Here is a 13948-nt window from a genome sequence, read left to right as displayed (position 1 = left end):
ATATTATTGCAATATTAATCTATAATTTATACTATAGAATTATACTTAATTCTGATTAAATGTAATAATTATTTTATATTAAATCATAATGAGACAATTCACGCCTTTTAATTAACTTTTTATCTGAACGAAACAAATTTGGTTTTAGATGTAATGAATCAAAAAACGACTTATTAATGTTTTAAATTCACTTTTTCGTTTTTTCCCCTCCTTTTCTTTCATCACTATCATTTAACATAGACATCCAGTGTCTGGCTCTGTGTACTTTGCAATTTTAAACTCAATCTAGAAGATAACTGAACTCATGTTGAACGTGAAACAAACTCCTGCATTAAAACGATTTTCTTCTTGAAGAATTTATTGAGCGAAATTTATCTATATTTGCATTTAAAAATATTATGTTTTCTTTTCCAACGATCTATATTAATACTAAACATTGTTTTAAACTTTTTGTATGATCATGATTAATTGATTATGTAGTGTATGCTTAACAAGTGTGTAATGAATATGTAATTCTTTTCCAGTTGTCCACCAATGTACGTCGGAGAATTTTGCCAGCACATGAATCCCTGCCATACCGGACCCGGACCACGATGTCAGAATGGTGGTACTTGCAAGGTGGAAATGAGCGTTACGAACGGACCAACGATATCGTGTGATTGCCCACTGGGCTACACGGCGTCCCTCTGTGAAATTGCCATTCCAAATAGCTGTGACAGCCAACCCTGTATGAACGGCGGAACTTGCAATCTAGTCTCACTTACCAATTACAATTGTTCCTGCGCCGCCGGATACAGAGGTAGTTTGATATACTGTTTCATTTTCAAATCTCAAAAAATACTTTTAATTTTGCTAATTATTGTTGGAATATTCATTAGTTTTGCTTGGAATATTCTGACACCTTCCAGGCTTTCACTTTTATGAAAGAAAATGACTTCTTCCAAAGTGAAAACAAAGAATTTAGCTTTAACAAAACGTAGCCGTTACTGAGAGTTCGTTTTAAATTTTAGTGTAAATTTAAAATTCATGGTTGGATCGGGTTAAACTTTGCTTTTGGAACGTTACATTTTGATACATGAAGTGATGCTATTTATCGAATTTGCTGCAGAACTTTATTTTGCATTGACATGAAAGGACACATTTAGAATTTTCCGCCTTTGTTGCTATGATTGAAATGCGTCATAGTAAATGGGCCTATGTGTACTTAAATAACTATGTTATGTTTATTAGATAATTAAATCGATTAATCTGCATGTTAAGTTATGTTGATATTTCAAAGAAATTTATCGAATTTAGAGATGCTCGTGTGTTTAAATTATTGTCCTATATAATGAAGAGTTGTAGATTAATATAATTTCGTCTCATACCCATTGAATTGTAATAACCTTGATTGCTATATTTTGTTTAGACAATATGAAATCTTAAAAGTAAATTGTTTATTTATACTTGATGCTATTTTTATTTATACTTTGGTCTATTTGCCTGTAGAACCACAATAAAATGAATCTGGATTCTTTAAGACCTTTGCTAGTTAGCGCTTAGCATTTCAGGCGCATTTAAGCGATTTGACGTGAAAATTAAGATTTATTTGAATACATGGAAAATACGTGAATTTACAACATTTCCGATGCTTTTTTACCTTAATAATACAAGTAATAATATGCGAAATGTTTTTAAAATATAGTGTTTTTTCTCATTCATAATTTCTTATTAAAGAAAATGTTAACAAATTATATTGTTTAAAACAATACATCGTTAATAAATATAACAAAAAGTTAATTTTCTAACACAAATGAAGTTGATGAGCAGTGCTGCTGTTTTACACGTAGATTTATGTTGATTTTACAGGCCAAGCAATGTTTAAGCAAGACCTAATGCAATGTTTTCTATACGAATATTGAAATCAACTGAGCAGTATTGCGGTTCCAACAGAAATTTGCACGTTGTGTATTAATTATACAGACCAATCCATATTGCATTGTTTTCTACACGGATATTGAAATCCACTGAATTCATTTCTGAATTCGTTCCATTCAGTATTTGCGTGCTAAGTTAGGTAATTTGTGTTGAAAAAGTAACAATACCGATACCATGATCCCGTACCAGAATCTAGCCTTGAATCTTCTTGAGTAAATCGTAGCTATGATTCGGCGTGTTAACTTTTTAGTTTTTAAAAACTTCTCTTGGTCTACTTTCAAATGCGCATTAATACTAGTGTTGTAAAATGTGATGAAATTAAGAGATCCCGTCTAGCAACTTAGTCATGTCCTGTATTACAATATGAAACTAATTAGGATTTTTTTTGGATTCGGTAATTTGGGTTGAAAAAGTAACAATACCGATACCATGATCCCGTACCAGAATCTGACTTGAATCTTCTTGAGTAAATCGTAGCTATAATTCGGCGTGTTAACTTTCTAGTTTTTAAAAACTTCTCTTAGTCTATTTTTTAATGCGTTATAATACTTGTGTTATAAACTGTTATGAATTAGGAAAACCCGTTTACAATATGAAACCCTGTATTACAATATGAAACTAATTTGGGTTATTTTTTGGATTCGGTAATTTGTGTTGAAAAAGTAACAATACCGATACCATGATCCCGTACCAGAATCTGACTTGAATCTGGAGTAAATCGTAGCTATAATTCGGTGTGTTGACTTTTAGTTTTAAAAAACTTCTCATGGTCTACTTTCGAATGCGAAATAATACTTGTGTTGTAAAATGCTATGAATTATGAAAACCCGTCAACAACTTAATAATGCCCTGTATTACAATATGAAACTAATTTGGATTCTTTTTTGTATTTGGTAATTTGTGTTGAAAAACTAACAATACCGATACCATGATCCCGTACCAGAATCTGACTTGAATCTTCTTGAGTAAATCCATTCGACGTGTTAACTTTTTAGTTTTTAAAAACTTCTCTTGGTCTACTTTCAAATGCTCAATAATACTTGTGTTGTAAACTAGCAACTTAGGCATGTCCTGTATTACGATATGAAACTAATTTGGATTTTTTTTGGATTCGGTAATTTGTGTTGAGAAAGTAACAATAACCGATACCATGATCCCGTACCAGAATCTGACATGGATCTTGAGTAAATCGTAGCTATAATTCGGCGTGTTAACTTCTTAGTTTTTTAAAATTTCTCTTGGTCATCTTTCAAATGCGTAATAATACTTGCGTTGTAAAATTTAATGAAATTAACAAACCCCGTGTAGCAACTTAGGCATGTCCTGTATTACAATATGAAACTAATTTGGATTCTTTTTAATTTTTAAGGTGATCATTGCCAATTACCCGATCACTGCTCCCCGCAGCCATGTAAAAACTCAGCTACTTGCCAGTCCTTGGAGGATACTTATCGATGTACTTGTTTTCGTGGATACACAGGAACTAATTGCACATCTGATATCAATGAGTGCGAGAAAAATCCCTGTGTTCATGGAATGTGTGTAAATACCGTCGGTTCTTATAGGTAAGTGTTGATGTTTCGTTCTTAATGCAGAATCTTTTGTAATGACTCCTCCTCAAATGTATTTTTTAGAAATTTTGTAAGAATGAAATAATAATATGCAAACTAGTAGGGGAGAGTGGGGTCAATTATAAAAATTTTTACTTAACTATTTTTAACTAACAAAATTCCAATATATTATTAGTATTAATTGACAGACGAGTAAAGTAGACTATCCTCTACTAGAAAAAAAACCTTATTTTAAATGCTATTATATTAGTTATTAACAATTTTTGACAGTCGTGCACTTGTAACAATTGTCCCCACTTACGGGGTCAATTGTAACAGTTTATAAATTCAACTAAAACATAGTTAATTATACATATTATCATAGTTTAGGATACATATAGGATACATTTAGGATACATATTATCATAGTTATACATATTATCATAGATATATTTTTTTATTGATCAAAATAGTAGTGATATTTTAGGAGTAAAAATAATAATGAGCAGAGACCTTAAGGGTTAAACTTTTAACTTCAAAAAAAAAAAAAAAAAAACACCAAATGCAATCGAATTATTATCGAGATTAAAAGGAGAAATTAAAATCATCAAAACAAGTTCATTTTAGAATAATTTAACAAGTTTATTTATTATGATCGAAAAGCGTATTCCAGTCCTACTATGCATAAAAATCCTTGCTTATCTGATCGACCTCGATAATGATTCGTCTCAATTTGACAAAAATTTTGGAGCATTTGGTGACGTTTTGTGCATGGTATCTTTTACAAAAAAAATAAACATTAAGGTGTGTCGTTATGTATTATCCAGTATTTCGGGTTTGGAATTTTAGTTTCTGTATATTGATAATCTGTTAATTTTGTTCTACTTCTATGCAGGTGTAACTGTCAGCCCGGGTACACTGGACACAACTGTGATCATCAATACATTCCCTGTGATCCTAGTCCTTGTAAAAATGGTGGGACTTGTCGGTATATGGGAAATCTGAGTTACAGATGCTCATGCCCTCCTGGTAAGTGTTAATGAATATTTTGAAAATGTGGCTTATTCTCTAGTTTTCCAATTTAGAAATGATAGGTTCAAGTAATTTATAGGTTTAAGTAATATTTCCTCTTCCTAATTTAGGGGCAAAGTTTTATTTCTCACGTGAGGGAACCTATAAATTCCGTAATTATTATTCATATAATTATTATTCTTTTTGATACTTTTATAAATACAGATTATTAATTTTTATACAAAAATGTATTAAAACTTACTGTTTAAAAATGTTTCATTTTGTCTTCTAATATTTCAACGAAAAGTGCTAGTACTATTACTACTACTATTACAAAAAATAAAAAAAGTATCATTTAAAAGTGGCAGAAAAAATTTTTGTTACCGCAACTATTTTGTCTTGTTTTAACTTTATATATAACCTTTTTTTTAAACAGTTAAAAGCATTTTAAAAGCTTTTTACATAGCAACAGAAGGATGAAATGGGGTTGGTTGCAATTATGTATTATTTTTTTCCCCGATTAAAAGCACTTAGATTTGACGAATAATTGCAGTTTTTAACCTTTTTCCTATTTTTGATGCCTCTGCGTAGATAATTTAAGATAAAGTTCTACATTTTCCGGCAAAGTTCTAATAATTATAATTAAAAGCTTTATTTCAAAAGCTCTTAGAAGTTGCAAGCAGATTTTTTTCTCTGATAGGGAAGTTCTAAGGAAGAGAAAAAAAGACTGGTTTTCGGAACTTTTTATGATCACCATTTTCCTGCTTTAGAACTTTTTTTTATTTATTATTATCTATCTCAAGATGAAAAGGCGACTGTGTAGTTTTGCGCGTTGTAAATCGTTCGGGAAAGAAGTCTGAAAAATTTTTTTCAACTGCGAGTTTGCAAATGAAAAAGAGAATGTTCAAAACAAGTTTGAAATCTCCAACTCTCATTCATTATTTTGCCGTGGATAAGATTAAAGAAATACGTGATATGGATGTACAATGCTTGCTTTAATTGTTAATGTGAACTATGATCTCTGAAAATGTAGAAATCGTAAAAACCTGCTTAGTTTTTCTGTTAGAGTGATAGCTCGTCGCTTTAGGCCAGGTCTTTTCCCAGAGAAAATTCTTTGTTTCGTTTTACTGATTAAATAAAATTAAGGTGCATGTGTTTAGTTACAAGCTATTATCGAAGATTTTATGATAATAGCAAAGGAATCTTATTGCATTGATCTCATTTTGTTAAGATCTTTATTATATTACGCATTTGGATAGATCACATTAATTTTTGTCCAGACTGGCGGCGCAGTATATATGATGATAGTATTTTACTGAACTATGCTGTGATTGTTAACATTGCATTAAGGCCTGGTTTCTTAGGACAGGACGCCGTCAGCTGGAAATCAGCGCTAACCTCTGATTGGTCCATTTGTGAGTTTGATAGTGTACGTCATCGAACGCTCATCTTGAACTCGATGACGTATACTATCAAACTCACAAATGGACCAATCGGAGGTTAGCGCTGATTTCCAGCTGACGGCGTCCTGTCCTAAGAAACCAGGCCTTTTAGAACTATTCATTGAATATCTGTCGTTGAACAGCCGACCCATTTTTGGGTTTACGGGTATTAATGTTCAATTCAGAAACTTAGTAATTTTGCTCCCAACTCTGAAGACAAGCGAACTCCTGGATCAAGCATTTAGAGAAACAAATCTTTATGGAGGGCTTAACCTGAAATTAGCTCATATTTTTTCGTAACCTCCCACTTCTAACCCATGATGCGTCGAACAGTGAGGATATATTTTACGTTACTTTGTGGTTTAAGCAGATTGAATGCATAGTTCGAATCGACCCAATAATGCTGCAATTCGAACAAGGTTGACCTCATCAGGGGGCGACTACTCTATACCCTGAACCTTAGAGCTATTGAAATGACTGCGATATTTAAACTTTATTCCTCTTTTGCTTTCAATTGCAATTTTAATTTGTTATATCGCGATCATTTGTTGTGTCTCTAGACTAACCGGCACGATGTGACTCAAATTTTACTGAACTAGGCTAGGTTTGGTTATTGACATCACAGTAGAGCTATACTTAATAGTCATTCCGATAATCAGGATTGATTCCTAGTGATGATCCGAAAACCAGAGATGAGACGGACTCATCCGGCGATCAGGCTCGACTTTGCCTTTGGGCTTATTTGCTGATGAAAGTTTTTTTGGGCTCGAGCTCATGATAACTGTTTCGTATGTTTTTTTAATATCTTTAATCTAAATAAATCTATGCAAAAAATTGGTTCATTGTAGTATTAAAAAAAGTAAAATTATCGAGTGTTATAAAAATAATTTAGAAGTATTGAATGTCATGATCCGAAAGTATGTACTTTATATCGCGTTGTAAATTTTTACTCTGATATCCTTTTAGAATTTGTTAGAATTGTTAAATCTTGGCCGGGATTTGCCTTAAAACATTTCGATTGATCGGGCAATCTGACTGAAAGTGTTCAGGCTCAGGCAAATGTCTGAGCTTGAAGACTTTCAATCAGAACATTATCTCCAGAAGGATTGCTCTTCATTAAATTGAAGACTTCGAAACTACTGAACTGAGCTTGATTCATTTCTACTGAAGTAGGTTTTTAAGGCGTTGAGTCTGTTAGGGGAGTCTTTTTTTGGATTGTATAATTATTCTTTTTCTGCATTTTTATCCATTTCCATGCAATTGCCCAAAAATTGTTATTAATTTAAGGATTATAATGTATTCTAACTGAAATTAGTAAGAAGGCATGGCTTCTACGAAACGTTTTCACAAGGTGAAGGTTTAGAAATGTTTGCAGAATTAATTCTTTTCTATACCATCTTTCATAACTGCTCTTGCTGAAATATCTGACACATAATTTATAAAGTTTTTTCTTCTTTCTATACCATCATTCTCAAAATCCATAAGAATAACAACGCCCGTCCTTTGTAAGCGTGAAAAATCATTTTTGTTTCCCAGATTTATAAAGTATTCAAGCCACGTTCAAGACAGAGAAGAACAAAGGTCTACCTATCCCATATAACATCCAACCTGAACGTTACTTTTTCATCGTTCCCAGATCTCTTGGCGAGAATTTCGTCGACAACCGGTTCCCAACTTACAAGGCTGTTGCCACACTTAAAGAAAATGGTGACAGCCTACAATCAGCAATGGCGGCGGGTGTAAGAAGAGGCATGAGTTAAACCCCAAATAATAAATGGGAAGAGAAGGAACGCTTAGGCCTAGCCCTTTTTTACTATAACAATAATTTTATTCTACTCTGTTTTTAAGATTTGAGGAGCGTCCACCCACCCAGTAGGCTGTCCGCAGACATTAAGATAGTATGAGGTCCATGAACTTGTTTGGAGGACTATTTATCTGCTTAGTAAACAACTAGTTGTATGCTTGGTTTATTAATACTAACCACAGTTAAAAACTGTTGAAGTTTGTGCTAACTCTCAACCTTTTCCTAAAAGTAAATTTTTCAAAGATCCAACTTCTAAGCAGTGATAAATAATATCTTATTTATGTTTAATGTCAGTTAAAGGTAAAATTATTAAACCCAAACTGTCCGACTCCAAAAATCTGTCCTGATCTTTCTTTTTTCTGTTTATACCCCGCATTACTTTCTGTCAATCATTGTTTCTGATCAGGATTATATTTCTAATACCGTTTGATTCTGTTACTTCGGATAAGTACATTTATTGATGACTATTAATGCTGTTTAAGCCTATGCTAACTCACTGTTCACCTTTTTCCCAGAAGTTAACTTTATAAAATCTAACTTATAAAGCGGTTTTGACCTCTTCAGACCATCGTTTATCACTGATTGAGATCTGTTTTTGTGTCATAAATTGGATTAGTTCATCACAGGGCTTACCTTCAGCCAAACAAGAGTTCCACGATCCCAAGGAACAGTTGTGATTTTTCTTTCGTTTTTTATTTTGCTTTTTTACACTTTTTAATTTTGTTTTCTAATTATTTGATTTTCTAACTTTGAGTACTTGATGCATTTGAAAATAATTAATATTGGCCACAGTCAAATGTGTCGAATGTCATTCCAGGAACAACTTTTTTTTAACCTTTTAAAGTTTAACTTAAAATCCAACTTAAGAGCAGCTATGATTTTTTTAAGCTCTTATTAAATAACGCTTGGGAGTCTACCAAATCTAAAATAAATTTCATTTTTTTTTCTTTAATTGGATGTATACCTTCGTCAAGTTTACTTCCCTTTTTCAACTATAAGAGACTACAGTGATTTCTCTTGGTTTTATGTTTTGTTAATATTTTTATTGTTTTTAATATTCATCATTTGATTTCGTCATTTATGAGTATTTAAACCTCACACATTAACTCTTTCATTTAAACTAATTTAGTATTGGTATTTTTAATTCAGCAATTAAATACTAAAAGTTTTCATGATTACTAGAGTAAATGAACCGAATGTCTTTTTTTTCTTCTATAATTTGTTTTCATTATATCAACATTCTAATTGCTTGTTAGATATAACTTATCTTGCAGCATTTTAGTTAATAAATAGTATTTATGTTATCGCTATTTAATATTTTTTGTTTCTCACTAGCTTTCACTGTATCATATGTTCTACATTTAGTACAAGATTTTTATTTTCATCTAGATTACAGAGAAGTGAAAAATCGATCACTTAACATAGTTTTTATGAAACAAACTGTTATTCCTCTTACATTAACCCTGTTGTTGAATTTCAAAAAGATACCAATTAATTTTCAGGCGCCTAGTGGCTTTTCCAAGGGCGTTTTTCCTGATGAAAGATTTATTTCTTCTTTATAGGATTGATAACAGCGATGAGAGAGTAAAGCTTATAAAATGAGATGAACTTTTTTTACAAGCTTATCACTTGTCGTTATAGACCTTCATGTGCTATAATAAGTTTTCTACAGTTTCCCATCCCCTGTAAGAAAGCTTCTTTGATAAAAAGTAGATGTGTTCTTGCATTTGGTCACTTAAAAAAAAAGGCCGCACCTTGTTTTCAACGTGATAGAACTCATAAAACAGTGGTTGTTTCACACCCACGGACCCAACAAAAAAAAAATCGTTTGCCACTTGTATCATCAGGGGAAAAAAATCGTTTGATTTTGAACTTTAAACACATTATAAAAGATCGTTTGATTTTTTTTATAATGTGTATGATTGAACAACATATGATTGTTGGCAATTTTTTATTACTTTTAAATCATACTTTTATTTAAATTGTTTCATACTTATTTATAAAAAATAATTCAATTATAACAAACTAAATAGGAAAAATATGAAGTGTGTAAAGTAATAAATTACCTTTAGATATCTTAATAATAGAGTATTCTTTCATCTAATGTATTATTTTTTCTTAATTTAAACATTTCGTTGTTAAATGTTTAAATCTATTTAAACAAAATATATACTCATGTATTTTTAGTAATTACGGATGTGAAAAAGAGTTTTAAGTTATTTTTTTAAACATTGATAATAGGCAAAATAGTTTTAAAATTTAAACGTGCCAACTTTGTAAACATTGTCTTCTGCATATACATATTAAAATGAAATAAATTTTATTACTTTGAAAATAATATTTAATATCTAAAATATTTTACATTCACAAGAGTAGACTTCTTTTATGTGCAATAAATATTATAAATTTATTGGTAAATAACATTACTTTTTGGTATCATTTTAGCTTGTCATTATTCATATTCTTAGTATTCTATTTTATTATTATATGCTGCTGCTCCAGGGATCATTATTTATTTGTGATGCTATCATTCTCAGTTATAACTATCGCTTTCGTATCTTTTTCGATGCGTGGGAATAGATTTGAAAACGGAGATGATGATTTTTCATTGTTCCTTAAGGGGCTCTATCCATATTGCAGTAAATGCTTTTTCTTCTCACCTGAGAAGGTTATAAAGTATAACCCACCTTAATTTCTGGAAGAAATTTATAGGAGTTAGAAATTTAATTTAGCCTAATGCTGTTAAACAATACAAACAACTAGCAATTTGAAATACGTAAAAATCTGAGTATTTTTTTTTTTTTTTTTTAAATTTAAAAAGTTTTATAGCGAGAAAAGAAATTAATAATTTTAACAAACGATTTTTTTCCCGGAGAGAAATGCAAACGATTCCTAACTTTTTAAAATCTTTTTTCGTCCTTTGATTTCAAACTTAAGTCTGTGACTAAATTTATGTTAAATCTGAAACAAAATTTGTTTTATGAAGTTATGAATAATTTTAATATGTTTATTACAGGCAGAGATGGTAAATTGTAAGTTTTTCTGTACCTTAATAGTAGGTTATAACAATTTTTGATGTGATCAGTGTCTAAAAATTTTAAAGAAAATACCGAACAAATTATGTTCTAAATTCATTATTTAATGATCAGTGTAAGCTCAATTTGTCACGTAATTCGGATTTACAACTAAAACTTATCAGATCGAGTTATGCACGGTAAGATATACTTGGCATAATAAAGAGAAAAATTAAAATTCACTTTTTATTATTCTATTTCGACTAAAACATAATCAAAGGATTATCTGCCATTCATCTGCGGATTCTGTTCGATAAATTTGAATCTTAAGCGGATGAGTATGACTTGATCCCTTCAAATTTAACCGCGTTTACTGCCTGGGAAGTTTAAATGTGACCTCGACTTGAAATTATTCGTGTCTTTTGAATTTATTTTAGGAGGATTGACGCGTAGTCTTTTTTTGAATTTAGATTTATGTTTTTAATTCTATGGAACATAAAGAATAGAAACACGTGGAAAACCCGCTGTGAGCGATATCATCTAACGCCCTCACCTTTTATAATTCCTTTAGGAAATTGCATAAATTTTCTCCACCCAGAAGAATATAAGACACTCAGACGTTTTTGTTTTTGTTCGAATCTGTTTTTGCTGTTAACGCCGTATATTATGTTCTCATCGAGACTGGGTTGGAACATTTTAAGATGTATCCCTTCCTCTTTAAATTTTTGAATCTAACAATAACTAAAGTTAGTCTCCTTTTGTATCGAAGTTTTGCTATTATATGAGATGATCTATAGTATTTCGAATTGAATTTCGATTTAATTTTTTTAAAATTGTTTTTGACTCAATTGAAAAAATTAAAATGAATGCCTTAGTCTTCTTAATTTTTCAATTAAAGTAAGACATTTTATCTTTGTTAATCGTTTTATTTAAATTTTAAGGGCTTAAAATTCCATACATTTTCTGCTTGTAATTAGTTTTCAGTTCCAATTCAAGTAAAATCTAAATCTTCGCGATGAATTTTAAAACATACTTACTTACTGCCAACATTTTGAGTTGTATGTTCTTTCCTTGGACGCGAAATAAGACAACTTTTTCTGAATAGCTACATTAATTTGCAACGTGATTATTCATAGCTAATTAGCTTATATTCATCAAATTTTTGGAAGGTAGAAATAATTGCAGGAAGCTATTCCAGACTTTTTCTGAAAGGTCCTGTTTTTGCAAAATTGTTAAAAACCTGCACATCATTTTGTGAATTTGTGAAAATAAGGTCCTATTTTTTATGGTTTAGTGAAAAATTATTAAAATTGGTGCTCTGTCCAGACTTTTTGTGTAATGTCTTGTTTTAGTGAATATGTGAAAAATTTACTGATAATTTTCTAAATTTGAAACAACCGTAGAATTAGTGTCATTTTTGTGAGGAACATGATTTTGTAAATATGTAAAAATAGGATATTGTTTTTGTGTTGAAAAATAAAGAAGAACGTCTATGAAGGAGTTGTAATTTTAAAATTATGTAAACATCATCGACGTTTTTCAAAAAAGGATAAATGCCGTTTTTATCCATCTAAATCCAATTTTAAAGTTTAACCTGGGGAAAAAAAGTGCCATCAAGAAAGAAACTTAAATATTAACCTCTTTCATTATTTTGTGTGAACTGTGCAAAGTTTAAAAGAAGGTTTTCGATTGAGCATTGTTTTGAAATTTAAAAAGAAAAAAAAAATTGTTTCAGCTTACAATAAAAACTTATACCTTTGTTTTACTTCATGAAAACGAAGAGCGTGTTTATGTTCACATTTTTGAAGTATTTTCTCTTAACTTAAGTTGTTTGTTTTGCTCAGATCGCTTCTTGGTTCTTCTAAGAATTATAATTCACGTGGGATTTTAATTATTTTATAATAATTTGCAAAGAGCGAGGTATACATTAAATGATTGATACAAAGTTTGAAGACGTCTTTGATTATTTTGTATTTTTTTAAAAAAAGTTTTTCTTTTTATAATTGAAATTATTATAGTTTAGGGCCATAAAAAGTTAACATGCATTGAAAACGTCTTAAAATTATCGACAAAATCAATTTACGAAAAACAGGAGGCAATAGAAATGTAAAATTTTCTCCGTTCTTCTTAGATGATAAGATAATCGCAGAAGATAATTCATTCCTACTAAATTTTTCAATTAGTCACTAATTCTGTTAACAAATAGCGCCTTTAACCTAAAAATATTAAAAAAAAAAGAACTATTAAACACCGTTTTCTCAAATGCATTATTTACGTTAACGTTACGCAGGACATCCCAATATAAACTGCATCTAATTACAAAATAAAATTAAGCGAGCTCAAATATATTTTAGTTATAATGGTCTGATGGGCAATGGAAAGCATTGTTTTTTCACTTTATCTTATGGTAATTTTATAACTAATTTTAGTAATTTTAGGAAAATAAATGCCTGGTATCTTAAGCAAAATCTTGGCAAGAGCAAAATTTTGCAACTTACCTTTTTCTCTCTCCTTCCCTTTTTTCCTTCATTAGAATTTTGAAATCGCCGCTAGCTTTTGGAGAGACTCATTATTTTATTCCTCTTAAAAATAAGAGAATTAACTACTCGATACAAACTAGTGTCTTGATTTGATTTCCATTTTTTATAAAACTTATATCTTTATAAATACATGAATTGCTTATCAACATCTTTTTAGGCTTTACTGGACCAAACTGCGAAGTTAACATCGATGATTGTCCTGGAAATCTTTGCCAAAATGGTGCAACCTGTATTGACGGTGTTAATTCTTACACTTGCCATTGTCCACCTGCATATACAGGTATGGAAATAGATGCCCTACGATTCATATATGTTTCTAGATATTGCTTCGAAGGCTCTTAGAATTAAACTTTTTTATCTTTGTGTTGCAGGAGCATATTGCGCAAAAGATGTGGACGAGTGCGCTGTACGACCTAGTGTCTGTAAGAACGGGGCTACTTGCACAAATACCGTTGGTGGCTATACTTGTATTTGTGTTAATGGCTGGACTGGACATGATTGTTCTGAAAACATCGATGACTGTGCCGTTGCTGCTTGCTTCAACGGTGCCACTTGCCATGACAGAGTAGGCTCCTTTTATTGCCAATGCGCTCCCGGTAAAACAGGTGCGTATCATATTTATGTTTTTAAAGACCCTGACTTTAGTTATGTCTCGCTTTGTAGCTTTCTT

The 13948-nt window shown here is 30.9% G+C and overlaps 1 protein-coding gene across 1 annotated transcript in view; it reads left to right on the top strand.

Moving 5' to 3' along the window:
* The window catches only part of LOC107442769 (uncharacterized), a 129093-nt gene that overhangs the window by 80730 nt on the left and 34415 nt on the right, over positions 1-13948 (top strand). Inside the window, exons 3-7 of the mRNA XM_016056409.4 lie at positions 525-799; positions 3287-3482; positions 4363-4496; positions 13436-13558; positions 13650-13883. Coding sequence (XP_015911895.1) covers positions 525-799; positions 3287-3482; positions 4363-4496; positions 13436-13558; positions 13650-13883 — 962 coding nt within the window. The remainder of the gene's footprint in view (positions 1-524; positions 800-3286; positions 3483-4362; positions 4497-13435; positions 13559-13649; positions 13884-13948) is intronic.

Source organism: Parasteatoda tepidariorum, chromosome 10 (genome assembly GCF_982258835.1).
Source record: "Parasteatoda tepidariorum strain Cologne lab strain chromosome 10, Ptep-v5.0, whole genome shotgun sequence".
NCBI lineage: Eukaryota > Metazoa > Arthropoda > Arachnida > Araneae > Theridiidae > Parasteatoda > Parasteatoda tepidariorum.
This window is presented reverse-complemented; position numbering and strand designations above follow the sequence as displayed.